General features: G+C 36.3%; 1 protein-coding gene across 8 annotated transcripts in view; it reads right to left on the minus strand.

Annotated features, from left to right (window-relative positions):
- Positions 1-20,181, minus strand: part of ELF2 (E74 like ETS transcription factor 2) — a 95,649-nt gene that overhangs the window by 41,510 nt on the left and 33,958 nt on the right. For 7 of the 8 annotated variants that reach the window (XM_041758741.1, XM_041758736.1, XM_041758743.1 and 4 more), the window contains one exon: positions 6,861-7,026. In XM_041758741.1, the coding sequence (XP_041614675.1) occupies positions 6,861-7,026 (166 nt within the window). Of the gene's footprint in view, positions 1-6,860; positions 7,027-20,181 lie in introns of those variants that run through there. The other variant, XM_041758750.1, reaches the window with a different exon arrangement.

Below are 20,181 nucleotides of genomic sequence, written 5' to 3' on the forward strand. Positions count from 1 at the left end.
GTATTGATAGAAAACTATACTTGCACAAAAGCTCAGAAGCATAAATAGCACAGTCCATGCAAGGGGTAATAAGGAAACCTAGAATACAATGTTTCAGTAGATAAGAAGGCCAGATTAAGAAGGATCTACTTCTGGATGATTCTGTGGGTGACTGATCTTGGCAGAGGAGTGGCTTTTGAAATCTAATAGGGAGCTTCAGAAGAATGATAAATGTAGGTGCCAAAGCACAGTAACTTAAGGAAGGAATAACAAGGAAAAAGCACAGACTGAAGGTAGAGAGCATTTGTTTTTTTTTAAAAAAAGTGAAGTGAAAGGAAAAAGAAAAATAAAACAGAGAAGTAAACAAATGTTCTGTTTTAATGTATAAAAGACCTTCTCCATATTTGAAGACATAAGCAAAGGTCCTAATGAAGTTAAGGAAATACTTATGGAGCACTTACTACATCACAAGCACTGTGCTTTGTATATTTATTTTATATAGTCCTCACAATCTTGAATTACTATTTTATGACTGAAACAGAGTCAAAAAAGTTAAACACTGACAGGTAAGTAATAACGTAGGAATCTGAAACCAAGACTAACCATCAATATTCTTCCCTTTCCTTCTAAAGACAACCACTTAAAAAGGCTTTAAAAGAAAAAAATATTAACCTCCGGAATAGGACTTTCTATCGTATCTGACTATTCTTGGCTCTTCTGCATGTTCCTCAAAATGTAAACATTCCCTAAGGTTACTTCCTTAATCGTGTGTCCTTTGTTCTTGATCACAGAGAGTCAAACACAGAATTTAAATATCTTTACCTTGGAGAAATCTCTCAAATACCTTTGCTTTTGGGGATTCCATTTATTTCCATGGCATCAATTACTGATTTCCAAAACCATCTCTCCTTGACCTTTCTTTACTAAGCTTCAGTTGTACTAGATAACTTCTATTTGCCCCTCCAGATCTATTCTCCACCCTTGATGCTGCTCTCTGTCCCAGAAGGCTGACTTCAACATCCTATTGCTTTAGATTGCACTTGGTCAGTGGAGAGCCTTGGCAGGGGATTAGAGGGAAGAAGGAGAAGAAAATCAGATCCTTATTTCCTGGCTCCCTCTCTGTGCCATCACCCTCAAGCCAGCTGTATCCCTGACCAAAGGTTCCAGATTCTCCCAAGGTGATCCTCGTTCTCCAGGGCTCTCTCCTTCTGGGTTCCAGCAATCATTCCCTCCCTATGGGAAGAAACAACTCTGCTACTGCCACCTCTGAACTACAGTTCTATTTTTTATGGTCACCCTATACTTGCTCATATATTTATGACTAGTCATTTATTAAATATTTTTAAATTCTTCTAATTTGAGTATGACATCTCCCTTGTGATAGGGCCCTGACTATACATTTGTGCACCTTTAAATACCTAAATATTTCTCCTTAGAAGCTCTGCTTCAACTCAAAATCAACACTACTACCAGACTTATATGGTTCCCAAAACAGTCTTGCCTTCCTCAAATCCCTATAAGATACTATGGCCATCACGTAGGGTTAAAAAACTGAGTAATATCTACCTAACTGTGCCTGTCCCCCTAATTTGTCATGTCAAGTATTGCTAGATCTGGGCAGCCCGGGTGGCTCAGGGGTTTAGCGCCCCCTTTGGCCCAGGGCCTGATCCTGGAGACCAGGGATTGAGTCCCACATCAGGCTCCCTGCATGGGGCCTGCTTCTTCCTCTGCCTGTGTCTCTGCCTCTCTCTCCCTATGTCTCTCATGAATAAATAAATAAAATCTAAAAAAAAAAAAAAAAAGTATTGCTAGATCTTATGTAGTAGTATTACTTAGATAAGCCCTTTCTGTTCCTGTGGTTTCTACCTTGTTTAACTCAAGTCATCCCTTAACTCATATTACGACAGCTAGTCTTCCTGCTTCATCCCTTCCCCTACAATCATCCTGTATCTCCTGAGATACTAATTACATAGTACTTTCTACTCAAAACCAAGTCCAAGTCTTTCTCCTTCTTACATGCCTTATCACTAACTCTTGGATTCAAATGGTATTTTAGTCACAACTCTTAGTGGAACTCCCTGTCATGGTCTCATTTACTCAGTAACTTCTAAACATGCCTTAAACTTTAATATTCCACCCATTATTAATTATATTTCCCTCTGCCTTTCACTAACCTCCTATCTTGTCCCATCCAAATCCCACCATCTGTCCTCCTTTACTTTCTCTAACCATTCCCTAATTCTGTAAATTGAACTTTCTTCTGAAAATTTCTTTAACTTCGTAAATAGCACTCAGTTGATTCTATACTGCCTTATATTTTCAATATAATATATATTATATATTATTTACTTATATATATGTAAATTATTAACCCCTTGAGGGAAAGAAACATGTTGAAGATAGTACCCTCGTACATAAGAAATGCAAACTATTTACTGATATATTATTGTAAATTAAAGTAGAAGTTTAAGGGGATAAATACAGTAAGTTAAAGTGCAAAATGAAGAAACAGATCCTAAATAGGTCAATCTTCTCAGCTAAGCCTTGAAAGATTTCTTTTTTTTTTCTTTTTTTTTAAATTTTTATTTATTTTATTTATGATAGTCACACACAGAGAGAGAGAGAGAGAGAGAGAGAGAGAGAGAGGCAGAGACATAGGCAGAGGGAGAAGCAGGCTCCATGCACTGGGAGCCCGACGTGGGATTCGATCCCAGGTCTCCAGGATCGCGCCCTGGGCCAAAGGCAGGTGCTAAACCACTGCGCCACCCAGGGATCCCGCCTTGAAAGATTTCTATCAACATTTAGCTACTATTGGTTGCATTGGCATAAACTTACTACTTGTTAAATGGTAATCTGTCAATAACCTTTAAAATTTGTATGTATTTTATACATATGTGTGTATGTGTGTATATATATATATATATATATATATATATATATATACACATATATAATTTTTTGAGAGTGAACATAAAAGCTACATCTTCAAATCTTAGTAGGGAATCCCAGAGACTCCTCTCCATCCCCAACTCACCACCTCAGTCTATCTAGCAGGCCTCCAGAGCTGGTGGGGTCTGCAGCCACTGGCAAAGGTACTTTCAGCCTGCCAGTCAAGACCACCCTTCACTCATACTCCATTACCATTCCTTAAAGACACTTTATGATTATTGATCTCCAGTAATCATCAAAAAACAATTTTATTTTTTAAAAAGGCAATTTATAGATGAATACGCTTATTTTTAAAGTCTCAAACATGTTTGGTTTTTCCTATAAAATTTGAGAGGATTACTATTACATATAAGCTCTGTGAGGAAAATGTACATTTTCTTTGTCTATACAAAAGGTGAAGCAAAATAGCCTACAGTTACAACTAACAAAATGAGAAACCATTTTATACATAAAATAATTAGGATGGCTAAATGTACATCACTATATAATTTTAGTACTCCTGCCTGGATTTCATCATGAACATTATTTCTGTTGGAGACATATACATATGGGTATATAGGAATAAAAGAAGAAAAACTTCAGTGTAAACATGCAGGAAACGAATATAACAGGTCAGTAAGTGTAATTATGAACATTTTTAGACTAATATAATTCAAGTTATAATACAGGAGCATTCCAGGAAGTAGTTCCTAGATATACAAAAGGAAATCTTGTTCTATACGATCTCATTTCCACCAATTCACCAAATAAAAACTGCTGTAGACATCTTATAAATACTCCTTTTCCTTTTCTCCCCAGTCAGCTTCTTTTCCAAAGCCTATACATATCTGGAATTTAGGTTAAAAATGTCTAGCACCACAAGAAATGAACCTGATCCTAATCAACTACCTAAAAGGAAACATACATTAGGATAAGTCATAACAGCTTTATTTATCTGTATATGTTCTAGATATCAGAAGAATGAAAAAATATTTATTCAGATTTTAACTTGTTTAAAAATGCATTTTATTCTTTATGGGGTGCCTGGCTGGCTCAGTCATTAGAGCATGGGACTCTTGATCTCGGGATTGTTAAATTCAAGCCTCATGCTGGGTGTAGAGATTATGTGAAAATAAAATCTTTTTTAAAATGCATTTTATTCTTTAAATTAAAAAATTAAGTTTAGATTTGCTGATTCTAATGTATACATATTAACAATCCTTAGAAAGTTACATTAGCCACATGTATTTTCAAGTAAGTCCGTATATTGTAGTCTCAAGTTCTGCATGCCTTATGATGAATAAATGGGAGTATTTTAAATTGTTCTAATTATACATTTATGAGATGTATGAGCCAGCAGATTTCAGTCTGAATTTGGCATTGCCTTTAAAAGAGCTGTAAATGAATTCTAAGTTTCACAGTGTTATTCTATAAAGAGAGACAAGAATAGCTATACTATACTATTCTTTATTTTTTGAAATAATAAATCAAACATACATTTTTAAAAAAATGTTTAAGATAAACTTCTCAAGTACTTTTAGACTATTTTAGAATAATGTAAGTTATTTACTAACATTTCCTTTTAGTGTTGAAGAAAAACCAATCTAAAACATATTACCAACCAGTCAAAAACCACTTTTAAAATATCACAAAAGTAACGGTTCTTTTTAGCCAGATGATGTATATTCCGTTTTTCAATATCACAATCATTCATACCTGTGCCCAGCAAATGACTGTCATCACCCTTAGAGTTCAAGATAACTAAGAAAGTAAAATCCTTTGAACAGATGATATTCGCTTCCTATTTGAAATTGTTTTTACCTAAGTAATTCAAAGAAGCACTGATCATCAATTTATACAACCAATAAGATTTGGCTGATCTGCTCTGGCATTTTATTTTATTTTTTTTTTTAAGATTTTATTATTCATTCATGAGAGACACAGAGAGAGAGAGAGAGAGAGAGAGAGAGAGAGAGAGGCAGAGACACAGGCAGAGGGAGAAGCAGGCTCCACGCAGGGAGCCGAACATGGGACTTGATCCTGGATCACGCCCTGGGCTGAAGGCAGCACTAAACTGCTGAGCTACCGGGGCTCAGCCCTGCTCTGGTATTTTAATGTGATAAGTATCCATAATTTAAAATTTTTTTAACTTTTTAATGGGAATTTGGTATTGTAGTTTTCATATTTTAAAAAGTTTCCCATTTGTTACCAAAATAATAGTCTTTTTTATTTTTTTGATCAAAACATTTTCCAGGGGATGCCTGGGTGGCTCATTGGTTGAGCATCTGCCTTCAGCCCAGGGCGTGACCCCAGGGTCCTGGGATCGAGTCCCACATCAGGCTCCCCACACAGAGCCTGCTTCTCCCTCTGCCTGTGTTCTGCCTCTCTCTGTGGGTCTCTCATGAATAAATAAAATTTGAAAACAAACAAACAAAAAACAAACAAAACACTTTCAAGAAATTTCAAACCGGCTCTTTTTTTTTCAATCAATTTAAACTATCATGCTTTTTTTTCTTGTGCTACTAGTTTTGTTTAGTTACACTCTAGTTATACTTCCATAATAAAATCAGTTACAAAATCTACTTCAAAATATCATCCTGCATAACACTTTTAACTGTTCTCACAATTTTTTTCCTCAAGAAGAAAATTCATCTCTGCCATGATGCTTCTGGCTTCAGACTGGAAAACTCTTCAAAACCCTCAAAAAAACATACATATATCTTCCTGCCACTTCCATTATCTACTGTCCATCACGTACCACTCCAGTCCAGTCACAAAGTCTCTATAAAGTGTGTAGCTACCTATTTTGAGAAAATGAACTGATTATCCCTTCACATGGGGTTTGCAGGCACTGCTGTAATCATTGCTCTGCACAGCAAGGTAACTTTTAATCCCTTAGCTCAATAAAAAATAAAACTGGAGAGAAAAAACAAAATAAAAGTGAAACTGGAGGAAGGGCAGCATTAAGCCATTAAGCTAGACTAAGTTAATAGTCTTAGGGTGTGCTACTGGGCCTCCACAAGCAGAAAAACATCAAATATTCAAAATTTTTAACCATGAGACTTTGCTACATTTATAGAAATTTATCTAAATACTTAAGAACGCTGGGGCAACTGGGTGGCTCAGTTGGTTAACTCTTAATCTCAGCTCAGGTCTTGATCTCCTGGTCATGAGTTCAAGTCCCATGTCAGGCTTCACGCTGGGCATGGAGCCTACATAAATACATACGTACGTACGTACATACATACATACATACTTAAGGGTGTTCATTAGAATTATAAACCAAGTATAAGGATTCTTTTTCTCCATTAAGAGCTAAAGATAAATTTTAATGTTTATTATTATAAAAATAGTCATTACAGTCTTTCTGGTAAAATACTCTATTTTCTTTATGGTCAGTGGCAAAAATGAAATGGTTTCCAAGAATTATATAGATTAACCTCCAATTAAACATAATAGTTATCTCACCACAGACAGACTGAAATACCAAAATTTCTCAGAAGACAAAAAGGGAAGAAGACTCTGATAGACTGTTAGAAAGATGCTCCTGATCTAAGAAAAAAGGAATCATGCTGCTCCACCAATACTGATTCAAAGAAATTCTTAATTGGTTATAGAATGAGAATACTGTGTTTGTTTTTGAATTAGTTACCCTCCTATACTAGCCTAAAGACTTCTATAAGTAACTAGTCAATACACTCTTAGAAAAAAAATGATAAAGATAATTTTATTATTATGGGCCTATAAACTTGTCCTTAGGGTCCATGATTTGAAACCTGTTATACTTCAAAGAATTGTAATGTTGAACTTTATAAAAAATTCCCTTCAATGAAAGATTTGCCACCAGTTTCCAAGCAGAAAGAGGTTCTGTGGTATATTACTCATTTAGCAATAGTAATGTGGACACATCAAATAAGAACTCACAAGTAATGAACATTTTATGAGACATCTACCTGTTTCCACATTTTCGGTCTCGACTTCTTGTTCCTCGGCCACATCTTGCATCATGTAAGTCTCATCATCATAAACCAGGACCTGGGCTGCATAGCCCTGCTCTAATCTGGCACTCGGAACTGGCTCCACAATCACTGCTGGATATTCAGAAACCTTTTCACTTTCCTGCAAGAGCAAATTTAGAAAACAACCTTTTAATTCACAAATTCTGGATTTACTTATAAATACTTGAGTTCACATAGTGTCAAGGGGGCTACACAACAAGTTTCATGTATTACGAGTATGAATGTAAAAACCAAAACGAGATGAAAAGGGAACTTTAATCATCTTTTCAAATCTCAGGAGGTAAGACATAATAAGCAGGGCTTCAGAATTAAGATGACAAAATTAAAAACATGCATGTAACTGCACTGTCTCACAAAACCCACAAAAACAAAGTAAAAGACTTTTTAACACAAATCCATAAAGAGAAGAGATAAGAGCAACAAAGGAGAAGAAATAAGAGCAACAAAATCTTGGAAGATTGAAAGTGGATGGGTAAGTGTTATGAAATGGTTTAGCAGACCCGGGAAAGCCAAATCACAGTCTGGCAGCAAAAAGAAGCTGAGAAATGACACACTTTACAGTGGAGAACCCACAGAAGGCAGTACCCATTACTCCTGGAAGTGGAGCAGCAGGTGGTAGAGAAAGGAGGGGTTCAAACAGGAAGGTTCCATTAAAGCTGTTTGAAAAGCACTTTAATTCCTAGACCTGTTCCCTCCTCCATGATGCTGGGCAACTGGCCCTCATCTCAGCAGAAGATTGGAGAATTAACTTTCTGGTGAGGGAAAAACAAGAGCATCTTTGAGGTATATTAGGCACATTTGTTAGCATTGATCCTGCATTAAAAAGAGAATTTTCAATCAGCTTTTTAGTCCTCCACTTTTAATCATGACCAGACAGCCAAGTATTATTAACCATCTAAGGAAAAGCCTCTACCACAGAATACACACACACACACACACACACACACACACACAGTCATATTCCTCAGACAGATATTATATCCATAAAACAAGAACAGAATACAATTTAATAAAGATATTTAAAAAGAAAGAGTTCCCAGAAGTTAAAAACACAATGACTGAAATAAAAAAGACAGAGGGTTGGAAGATAAAATTGAGGCAGTCTTCCAGAAATCAGAGAAAAAAGATAAAGTTTTGAAAAACAGGACAGAAGACAGAACAGTATTAGAGGACCAGTCCAGGAGGTCCAATAGTCCAATATCTGAATAGAGTTCCAGAAGGAGAAAATAGAGGAGGGGGGGAAAAAAAGGTTGGAAAGAAATGAAAAGAATTCCAGAAAATTTCCTAGAGCTGAAAGATACAAGCTGCCCATTTGAAAGGACCCACCAGATACTTAATATAAAAAGTTAAGGGAGAACTACACTGAAGCATGCCACTGTGAAACATCACAACGCTGGGGACAGAAAGGAAGATTTTAAAGTTTCTAGAGAGAAAATACAGGTCACATGCAAAGAATATGGACTCAGACTTCTGTCTTCTCAACAGTCATATTAGAAGGAAATGACAGTGAAACAATTTCTTCAAATTGTAAAGGAACATTATTTCTAACCTAGAATTCTTCAGCCAGTCAAATCACCTTATGAAAATAAGATACTTTCTCAGATACAAAAGATCTCAAAACATTTACCTTCCATACATCCTTTCTCAAGAAGCAAGCGGAGAGTATATTTCATCAAAACAAAAGTAAAATTTTAATAAAGACAACAACTCAAGATAGAGAATACAGGAGATCCAAAATGGGAGAGATGACAGTAATCTTCAAGAGAATCTTGTGAAGAGAGATTCCGGGATGCCCGCTATGCACTAGATTTATAGGGCCACGAGTCTGGATTGTAGGAACATGATTCTGGAGACAGCATTGTAAACTGTCATCACCAAGATAACCACTGGCATTGCTCCTAAGGACAGAGTGTCCAGATAAGCCTATTCCTGGTTTTCACTCATGTTTGGTTTGCTTTATCTATTCACTCTACCTTGTATTGCTACCTGGGTCAGTTAAGACTCATTTCACCTCCAAGATGTGTTCTGCTTTGATCTACCCTTAAGTGCTGGAAGAAGACCACAAAGCCTAGAAACAAAACAAAACAAAACAAAAACCAACCAACCAGCATTCTTCCCCTGTGACTGCACGTATACCTGCTGAACAAACCTTCAACACCAGATCATACTATTGCCTGAAACCTGACCAAGGCGGCCCTACGTTTCTAAGAACTAACTCATAACACTGCTTGCTGATCTCCTGAGTAGAACCTCTTGAAGCTCAGTGAACCTGGTGCCAGACTACTCCTCCTTTTCCTGGAAACTGTAATCTAACTGTGGTAATACTATCCTTTCCTAACTCAGCTTGGAACATTAATCATTTTTTCAAAGTAAACAACATGTTGTTTAGGAATATATACAAAAAAAAAGGAATATATACAAAGACAAAACTATAATGGAAAGTAAAGGAATATTACCATTTATTAAGTCAGGATAATGGCATCTCTGGGGTTATTAAGAAAGGGGACACATTTAATATTCTAAAATACTACTAATTTCTATTTTTTAACCTGATTGATACGTACTATTTTTTGCTCTTAAACATATATTTTATACACTTCATTTTGCATCAAATATTTCACAATAAATTTTAAACATATTAAAAACAAATGTATAATAAATTAAAAATAAGCAAGCATATGCTGAATATTAACATTGAATTTCCTACTCTATAAGACAAAAAAATGTTAACATTAAAAAAAAACATCCTGGGGCGTCTGGGTGGCTCACTTGGTTAAGCGACTGACTCTTGGTTTCGGCTCAGGTCACTATCTCAGGGTCCTGGGATCAAGCTCTGAGCCCCCTGTCAGGCTCTGTGTTCATAGGGAGTCGGCTTCCCCTCTCCCTCTGTCCTACCCCCTACTCAAGTACTTTCTGTCTCTCAAATAAATAAGCCTTTAAAAAATAAAAAAAATAAAAAATAAACCTTTTTCCACAAACTGGATATACTAACAGTTGAATCTCTATGCTGCTTGCTCAGCTTTATAACCAACCTACAGGCAGCGTCACCCTAGCTGTAATAGCTGTTAATGAGAAGCGCGGGGTAAGAAAAGACTGATGAGATCTACACTCATCAAAAACTCAGAAAGCAACAACATAAGTAGCATTTGAGGCTAGGACTGACCCACCCAGTAAATATTTATATATAACCTAAGAGATTTATAACTTCTCTCATTCCTCTGAAATCTAAGAGTATTATTAATAGTAACATTAACCTGAAATCATTTTATATTGTGAACTCTCCACCTCCACCTTACCAGCAGGAAATAAATTTCTAAACTATGAAATACTTGAGGTCTAGAAGTCTGTATAAAGCCAATTCCCCCATCTATACTCTCTTCTCCACCAATTAGGATTCTAGACCCACTCTTCTCTCTTATACATGTTAGTTGGGTTTTAAGATCTCAATGGTTCCTTCTCATTAACTTTTTAAAAAAGATTTTATTTCTTTGAGAGACAGAGAGAGAGCACAAGGAGGGAGGAGAGGGAGAAGCAGGCTCCCCGATGAGAGGGAGCCCCCTATGGGGCTCCATCCCAGGACCCTGAGATCATGACCTGAGCAGAGGGCAGATGCTTACCCGACTGAGACGCCCCATCCTTTTCCTTAATTTTTATAAAAAAGAAAAAAAATCTTTATTAAAAATTTTCAATTCTTCTTTCAACTGAACTCCAGATCTTTGCTTCTTTTACCTGTATACCCTCTCAAAAGACAGTTTAACTCCCTGACTAGTTATCTACGCCTACCTTGTGATCTGGATTCCACCACCACACTGACACTATTCTCTTAAATGTCAAGAAGGACAAAATTCTATTCCAGCTTTCATCCTCCTTTCCCTTTCTGCAGACTCTTACATTCTTACCTCATTTTAAAAACTGTCGCTTCCGTCATTTTTGTTCTCTTTCTACCACTCTGCTTTTAAGCATCATTGATTCTTCTTCCGTATCCAGTGACTAAAACATAGCCAACCTTCTATGGTTCTGTCTTCAGCATTTCCCTTTTACTCTCTTCTACCTTCCCTGGCAAGGCCACCCATTCTTAGGGCTTATTTTAAAAATAGCACCTCTATACTAATGATTACTAAATATTTGTCTTCTCCTCAGACTCATCACCAAAACTCCCGAACCAGATTTTCAACTACCATCCTAACATCAATACAAGAATAATCAGCTAATACTCTAAGCTTAACATGTTTAAATGTTAAGACTAACTAACTAAATAAATACATAAACAAATATTAAAACAAATTGTCAACATCTGTACCTGTTTCCCTGTCCTGTGTTCTTCTCTCAACCTATTTCTTCACATTTAAAAAAATTATAATATTCATACCTCTCAAAGTCCCTTGAGAATTAAATATCCACAAAGTACATATTACTTAGCACAGCGCTTAGAACAAAGTAATTACTCGATTAGTGACAGCTAATCATCATATTGTAACATTAGCAATAGTATTCAAACCTACTATTTGCCCTCAACTTTGGAAGGCATCTCTTCACACTACAATCAGAATTGTCTGTATTACTTCTTTGTACAAAAAGCTTTCATGACTCCTCATTTGTCTAAAACGAAGGTTGAACACACAAAACAATGCTTTTTTTAACACTCTGAAATATAACCCTCAACCCACTTGTTAGGTGTTGAATTGATTCAGATTGGGGGATGATAGAAGACTTCCTAGAACTGGGTCATGAATGGATGAAAAGGATTTGGACAGATGTGGAAGGCAATTGTAGGCTACCAGATGAACACGAGCAAGTCAGAGAGGCTTTCACATTTGGGAATTAGGGGCAAAGCAAGTAATCAAAGAGCTATGAGAAGTAATGCAGGAAATAAGGCTGCAGAGGTGGGTATATTAATTTTTGGAGCTACTATAACAAATTATCATAACTTGGGCTGTAATGCTCCTGTGAACATCCCTGCTCTTCCCCACCCTTCTGTTCCATTCTATTCCATACTCAACTATGAGTCAATTTACCACATCATACAGTAATTGTACACTTCATTTTAAAAGAATACTCAAATTGTATTATTTTATATTTGCACTATAAATGAGAGTTCCAGTGCTCTACAACCTTTCCAACACACGGTATCCCTCTGTTATTTTTGCCATTCTGCGTAAGTATGTAGTAGTATCTCCCTCTGGTTTTTGTTTTTAAGATTTTATTTACTTATTTGACAAAGAGAGAAAGCACAAGCAGGGGGAGTGGCAGGCAGAGGGAAAGGGAGAACAGACTTCCTGCTGAGCAAGGAGCTGGATAAGGGGCTTAGTCTTGGGACCATGGGATCATGATCTGAGCTGAAGGCAGACACTTAACTGAGCCACTCAGGCACCCTTGCCTGTGGTTTTATTTTGTGTTTCCCTGACAGTGAATAATATTGGGCATTTTTATATGCACTTATTGGCCAGTCATATTATTATCCTTTCAAATCTTTCCCCCATTTTAATGTATTATCTCCAACTTATTATGTATTCTGAATATAAATCCTTTGTCAGTATATTTAGTATTTTTCCAAATTTTGCTTCACCTTTTTAAAGATTTTTTTTAAAGAACATTCGTTTTAATTTAAATAAAATACATCACTTTTTTCTTTTCAAGTTTTTGTGTTCAATCTAAAGAAACCACTGATTCAAAAAAATTTTCTCCTGTGTTTTCTTCCAGAAGTTTTTATAGTTTAAACATTTAATTCCAGGATCAATTTTGAGCTATTCATGGTGTATGATGTCAGAAAGAATGGAGTTCATTCTTTTGCATATGGATATCCAAAAGTTTCATCATTGTTTAAAAGACTATCCTTTCTCCACCAAATTACATTGCCACCATTATTGAAAAATAAATCAGTCTTATGTGGCTCCATATTATGTCAACTGATTTACATGTCTATTGACATATCAAACTACACTGTCTCAATTACTGGAATGTCAAGGGAAATCTTTAAAGCCTTCTGACTTTCTTTGACGTAAGTCTTCCAATCTATAAACATGGTATAACTCTTCATTTATTCAGGTTTAATTTCTCTCAACATTATGTTGTGGTTGTCTCCATACAAATCTTTTAGTTACTTCCTTAAACATATCCCTATGTTACTTTTATGCTGCTAACCAGTACTTTTTTTCCCCTAAGATTTTATTTATTATTTATTTATTTAATTATTTTTTTTTTGGAGAGGGAGAGAGGGTAAGCAAGAGCTAGAGACAGCACAAGCAGGGAGAGGGACCGAGGGAGTGGGAGAAGCAGGCCTCTGCTTGCTTAGCAGGGAGACTGACTCCGGGCTCCTGGGATCATGACCTGAGCCGAAGACAGATGCTTTAACTGACTGAGCCACCCACGTGCCCCAAAAGCACTGCTTCTTAAATTTCATTTTCCAGTTGTATTTCGCAAAGACATATGAACGTAGTTGAATTTTACATATTCACATGTTCTAAATTTATTACTTCTAACAGTTGTATAGATTTCTTATGAAATTTTTTTGAAGATTTTATTCATTTATTCATGAGAGACACAGAGAAAGAGGCAGAGACACAGGCAGAGGGAGGAGCAGGCTCCATGCAGGGAGCCGGATGTGGGACTCGATCCCAGGACCCCGGGGTCACAGCCTGAGCCAAAGGCAGAAAGTCAACAACTGAGCCACCCAGGTGTTCCTTCTTAGGAATTTCTAGACACATGACTGTATCATTGAGAAACACAGACACTTCTACTCTTCTCTTCCAATCTATACGTCTTTTATTTTTCTTACCCTGCAGCAAGGTAAGAATAGAAGTGATTAGAGCAGACATCTTTGCTTTACTATCAACCTCACAAGGAAAACATTCCCTTTTCACCTTTAAGCATGATGTGGCTGTGGGTTTTTCACAGATGCACTTATAGGGTTGAAGAAGTTGCCTAAAGGGTTTTTTGTGCCTACAGATATGATCACATGATTTTTTTTCTTTTTGTTAATGTGATAAACTGAACTGATTGATTAAACCTACCTTATTGGGACATAGATCCCTTTTATATGTTACTGGGTTTAAATGCTAGTATTTTATCAAGAATGTTTTTGAATGTGCCCATGAAGGACATTGTACTTTTCTTTGCCTGTGTATTTTTTATCTTGGTATCAGGATAATGCTGGACTCAAAATGAGTTAGGAAATGCTGTGATGTCTATTTTCTAAAAGAGTTCTATAAGATTGTTATTATTTCTTCCCTAAATGCTTAAATCATCAACAAAGCCAGAGCACCTGGGTGGTTCTGTCAGTTGAATGTCTGACTCTTGATCTCAGCTCAGGTCCTGATCTCAGGGCTCTGATCTCAAGGTTTTGAGTTCAAGCCCTGCCGTGGGCTTCATACTGGGCCTGGAGACTACTTTAAAAAAAAAAAAAAAAAAAAAAAGCAGGCCCAGATGATTAATAAAGCCACTTTGCCATGGAAATTTCTTTGTGTAAAAGGTTTTTACTAGAATTTTAATTTATTTTAAGATAGAGGGCTAGTCAGACTTTCTATTCCTGTTGGAATGACTTTCAAGGATTTTGTCCATTTATCTGGGTTAAGAAGCTTATTGGAATAAAATTGTTCATAATATTTAGTATCTATACTAATGGCTCTTTCATTCCTTATACTAGTAATTTTTGACTTGTTTTTCCCCCCCTTTGGCTGTCTGCTTAGAGATTTATTAATTTTATTAATCTTTTCTTTTTTTAAATAAAGATTTTATTCATTTATTCATGAGAGACACAGAGAGAGGAGCAGAGACATAGGCAGAGGGAGAAGAAGGCTCCATGCAGGGAGCCCAATGCCGAACTCAATCCCAGGACTCCAGGATCATGCCCTGGGCCGAAGGCAGGTGTTCAAATGCTGAGCCACCCAGGTGTCCCTTATTAATCTTTTCAAAGGACCAGCTGTTAATTTCCCTAATGTTTGTCCATTTTCTACTTACTGACCTTTATCTTGGTTATTTCCTCCCTTCTACTTTGGGTTTAATTTGATCCTCATATTCTAGCTGATTGAGATAAAAGCTTAAATGATTTTAGGCTACACTCTTTCTAATATAAGTATTTGAAGCTATAAATTGGGATGCCTGGGTGGCTCAGCGATTGAATGTCTGCCTTTGGCTCGGGGCATGATCCCTCAGGCCTGGGATCGAGTCCCACATCAGTCCCTCTGCCTCTGTCTTTGCCTCTCTCTGTCTCTCATGAATAATAAATAAATAATCTTTATTTAAAAAAAAAAAAAGAAGCTATAAATTTCCCTCTCTGTACTGCTTTACCTACATTCCTCAAATTTTAATATATTGTGTTCTCATTTTCATTCCATTAGGATATTCTCTAATTTCTCTTGTGATTTCTTTTAAACCATGAGTTCTATAAAAGTGGGCTGTTTAGTATCCAAATATCTAAAGATTTTGCAAACGTTTTTGTTAATTTCTAACATAATTATGCTTTGGTCAAACAACTTTCTCTGTATGATTTCAATCCTTTAAAAATTATTGAATGTGGGGCACCTAGGTGGCTAAGTCAGTTAAGCATCCGACTTTTTTTTAAACATGGACTATTTTATTTTATTTTGGTAGAAGGATTTTTAAAAATTTAAATTCAATTAATAACATATAGTGTATTATTAGTTTCAGAAGTATAGATTTCAGTGATTCATCAGTTGTGTGCCCAGTGCTCATTACATCACATGCCTTAATGCCAGTCACCCAGTTACACCATCTCCTCACCCCTATCAACATCAGCAACCCTGTTTGTTTCCTAAGATTAAGAGTCTCTATGGTTTGTCTTCCTCTCTGATTTAGTCTTGCTTTATTTTTCCCTCCCTTCCCCTATGATCCTCTGTTTTGTTCCTTAAATTCCACGAGTGAATCATGTAACTTTCTTGGCTTGATTCTGCTCAGCATAATACCCTCTAGTTCTATCCACATTGTTGAAAATGGCAAGATTTCTTTTTTTTAATAACTGAGCAGTAGTCCATTGTGTATATGTACCACATCTTCTTTATCCATTCACTTTTCGGTGGACATCTGGGCTCTTTCCATAGTTTGGCTACTGCAGACACTGCCGCTATAAACATTGGGGTGCAGGTGCCCCTTTAGGTGACTTCACTTGTATCTTTGAGGTAAATACCTAGTAGTCCAATTGCTGGGTTGTAGGGCAGCTCTATTTTCAACTTTTTGAGGAACCTCCACACGGTTTTCCAGGGAGGCCGTACCGCCTTGTATTCCATCAACAGTGTAAGACGGTTCCCCTTTCTCCACATCTCCACCAACATCTCATTTACTGATTTGTTCATTTTAGCCATTCTGACTGGCATGAGGTGGTATCTCATTGTGGTTTTGGTTTGTAAGTGTTCAATGTGTCTCTGATGCTGAGAGATGTTGGGCATTTTTTCATGTGTCTCTTGGCCATCTGTATGTCTTCTTTGGAGAAATGTCTGTTCATGTCTTCTGCCCATTTCTTGATTGGACAGTTTGTTCTTCAGGTGTTGAATTTGGTACATTCTTTATAGATTTTGGATAATAGCCCTTTATCTGATAAGATATTTGCAGGATCTTCTCCAATTCTGTAGGTTGTCTTTTGGCTTTGTCAACTGTTTCCTTTGCTGTGCAAACACTTTTTATCTTGATGAAGTCCCAATAGTTCATTTTTGCCTTTGTTTCCCTTGCCTTTGGGAGCTTTTCCAGAAGTTGCTGTGGCCAAGGTCAAAGAGGTTGTTGCCTGTGTTCTCCTCTAGGATTCTGATGGATTCCTGTTTCACATTTAGGTCTTTCATCCATTTCGAGTCTACTTTTGTGTATGGTGTGAGGAAATGGTCCAGGTTCATTCTTCTGCACGTGGCTGTCCACTTTTCCCAACACCACTTGTTGAAGAGACTCTTTTTTCCAGTGGATATTCTTTCCTGCTTTGTCGAAGATTAGTTGATCAAAGAGTAGAGGGTCCATTCCTGGGTTCTCTCTTCTGTTCCATCGACCTATATGTCTGTTCTTGTGCCAGGACCACACTGTCTTGATGATCACAGCTTTGTAATAGGGCTTGAGGTCCGGAATTGAGATGCCCCCGGCTTTGGTTTTCTTTTTCAACGACCATTTGGCTATTCCGTGTCTCTTCTAGTTCTATACACATTTTAGGATTATTTGTTCCAGCTCAGTGAAAAATGTTGATGATATTTTGATAGGGATCGCACTGAAGGTATAGATTGTTCTAGGTAGCATAGACATTTTAACAATATTTTTCTTCCAATGCATGAGCATAGAACATCTTTCCATTTCTTTGTCTTCCTCAATTTCTTTCATGAGTGTTCTATTATTTTCAGAGTGCAGATCCCTTGCCTCTTTGGTTATTCCTAGGTATCTTATGGGTTTTGGTGCAGTTGTAAACGGGATCCACTACTTAATTTCTCTTCCTTGTCTCATTGTTAGTGTATAGAAATGCAACTGATTTCTGTGCACTGATTTTATACCCTGCCACTTTGCTGAATTTCTGTATGAGTTCTAGCAATATTGCAGTGGAATCTTTTGGGTTTTCCACATAGAGTATCATGTCATTTGTGAAGAGTGAGAATTTGACTTCTTATTGCCCACCCCAGTGCCTTTTATTTCTATGTGTGTCTGATTAGTGAGGCTAGGATTTCTAATACTATTTTGAGCAAAAGTGGTGAGAGTAGTAATCCCTGCCGTGTTCCTGACTTTAGGGAGAAAGCTCTCAGTTTTTCCCTGTTGAGAATGATATTCACTGTGGGCTTTTTGTAAATGGCTTTTATGATACCTCAGTATCGATCCCTACAGTGTGGAAAGTTTTAATCAAGGAAGGAAAGCATCCAACTTTTTATTTCATTTCAGGTTGCTCAGGTTGATCTCAGAGTTGTGGGATCGAGCCCCATGTCAGGCTCCTCACTCAGCAGGTAATCTGCTTGTCTCCCTCTCCCTCTCTCTCTGCCCCTCTCCCTGCTTGCCCTTTCTTTCTCTAAAATAAATATATAAATATATTTTTAAAGTATTGAGATGTATGGGACATCTTTGTGGCTCAGTTGGTGGAGCATGTGACTCTTGATCTCAAGGTTGAGTTTGAACCCCATGTTGAGTGTAGAGATTACTTAAAAATAAAAAAAAATAATAAAAAACTATTGAGATATATAGCCCAGAATATTCTCTATTTTGGTTCACTGTCTATGTGCACTCAAAATAAATGTGTATTCTGGTACTACTGGGTAGAGAGCTTCTGAGAGGATTGCAGCTTCTGAGAAGAATGCAGCAATCTCCAGCTAATACTGTGGATTTATCTATGTTTTCTTTCACTTCTGTCACTTTATGCTTTATGTATTTTGAAGCTCTAATATTGAATGCATACCTATTTCTTGACAAATGGTCCTTTTATCATATAGAAAATATCTATCTTTATCCCTGGTAATATTTTTGTCCTGAAGCCACTTCAGCTTTTTTATGATTAATGTTTGTAGTGTATTCTTATACTCTTACTTTTATGCTATGTTGTTATACTTAGAATGAGTTGTTTGTATGAAACATAAATAGATTTGGTTTTTAACCCAATCTGACAAGATCTGCATTTTAATTGCACTGTTTAGAATATTTACATTTAATATTATCAATAAAATGGGATTTAAATCCACCCCCTTGCTCTCTTTGTTGTTTCATTTATTCCTCTCTTTACTCTGTCATCTTTTGAACGGAGTCTTTTAGAACTGAGTTAATCTTTTTGAACTAATTTTTGAATTAAAAATTGCTAGCTATCCATAGTTCTTTGCTTTATTTCCTAGTGGTTCTCTAAATTTTACAATACGCTTACCACAGTTTATATACACGTAATGTTACTTCATGTATAATGTACAAGCTTACAATAGTATTCCTACAGTTCTCTCCTATCCTTTGCTTACTGTTGTCATACCTTTACTTCTTCACGTTGTAAACCCCACAAGACACTGTTATTGTCTTAAACAAATATCTTTTTTTAAAATTTAAGAACTGATCTTTAATTTTATGTTTATATAAATATAAATTTTATATTTACACATTTCCAGGGCTTTTCATTCCTTTATGTAGATCTATACCATTCGGTATCATCTACCTTCTGCCTATAGAACTTTTTTTTTTTTTAAGATTTTATTTACTTATTCATGAGAATACACAGAGAAAGAGGCAGAGACACAGGCAGAGGGTGAAGCAGGCTCCATGCAGGGAGCCCGACATGGGACTCAATCCCAGTCTCCAGGATCACACCCTGGGCTGAAGGCAACACCAAACCGCTGAGCCACCCAGGCTGCCCTGCCTATAGAACTTCTTGTAACAATTCTTATTAACAAAAGTTTGCTGATGACAAATTCACTTTTCACTTCACTTTTGAGAGATATTCTCACTGGCTATATCCTTATAGGCTGACAAGTTTTAGTCTTGCTACGTTTTAAAGAAGTCATTATCTTCTCACTTGCATACTTATCAGTATCAAGATGTCTGTTGTCACTACATTTGTTTTTCTGTTTGTAGGATTTTTTTTCTCTGCATGCTTTCAGGATTTTCTTTCTGAAATTTGCTTTCAGCATTTTTGTTATAATGTGGCCCAGTGTCAAAAAATAATAATAATGTGCCTCAGTGCCTCTGCTTTATCCTGCTTGAGGTTAAGATTCTCATATCTATGGGTTTTTATTTTTCATCAAAATTTTCAATTTTGATGGCCATTATTTCATTTATTTTTTTCTGTTTCCCTCCACTCCTCTCATTCTGGGACTCAAATTACATGTTATTTAGACAAGTTGGTATTTCCCACAGATAACTACATCTTTTTTCATGTTTTTTTTTTTTTCAGTTTTTCTTTGTGCTTCATAATGCAGTTTCTATTGCTCTCTTCAAATTTATTTGTCTTTTCATCTGTAGTACTTAATCTATTTTTAATTTTATTCAGTGAAATTTTCTTTACAAAGTATATATTTCATCTCTGGAATTTTTTTTAATGTCTTTTATGCCTCTCCTCTGAGGTGCATATTTTCTAACATCTTGACCATATTTATAATGGCTGTTTTTAAGTCTTATCTGCTCATTTCGTCATCTCTATCATTTGTTTTTGTCTTGATATATTTTTTCTTCAGGTTATAGGTTACATTATTCCTGCTTCTTCGCATTTAACATGGTTAGGTGTTAGATATGTAAATTTTACACTGCTGGGTACAATTTACATACTGTTGTCATATCTTAATAATGTTTAAGTTCTTTATGGATCAAGGGGCACCTG

Source organism: Vulpes lagopus, chromosome 6 (assembly GCF_018345385.1).
Source record: "Vulpes lagopus strain Blue_001 chromosome 6, ASM1834538v1, whole genome shotgun sequence".
NCBI lineage: Eukaryota > Metazoa > Chordata > Mammalia > Carnivora > Canidae > Vulpes > Vulpes lagopus.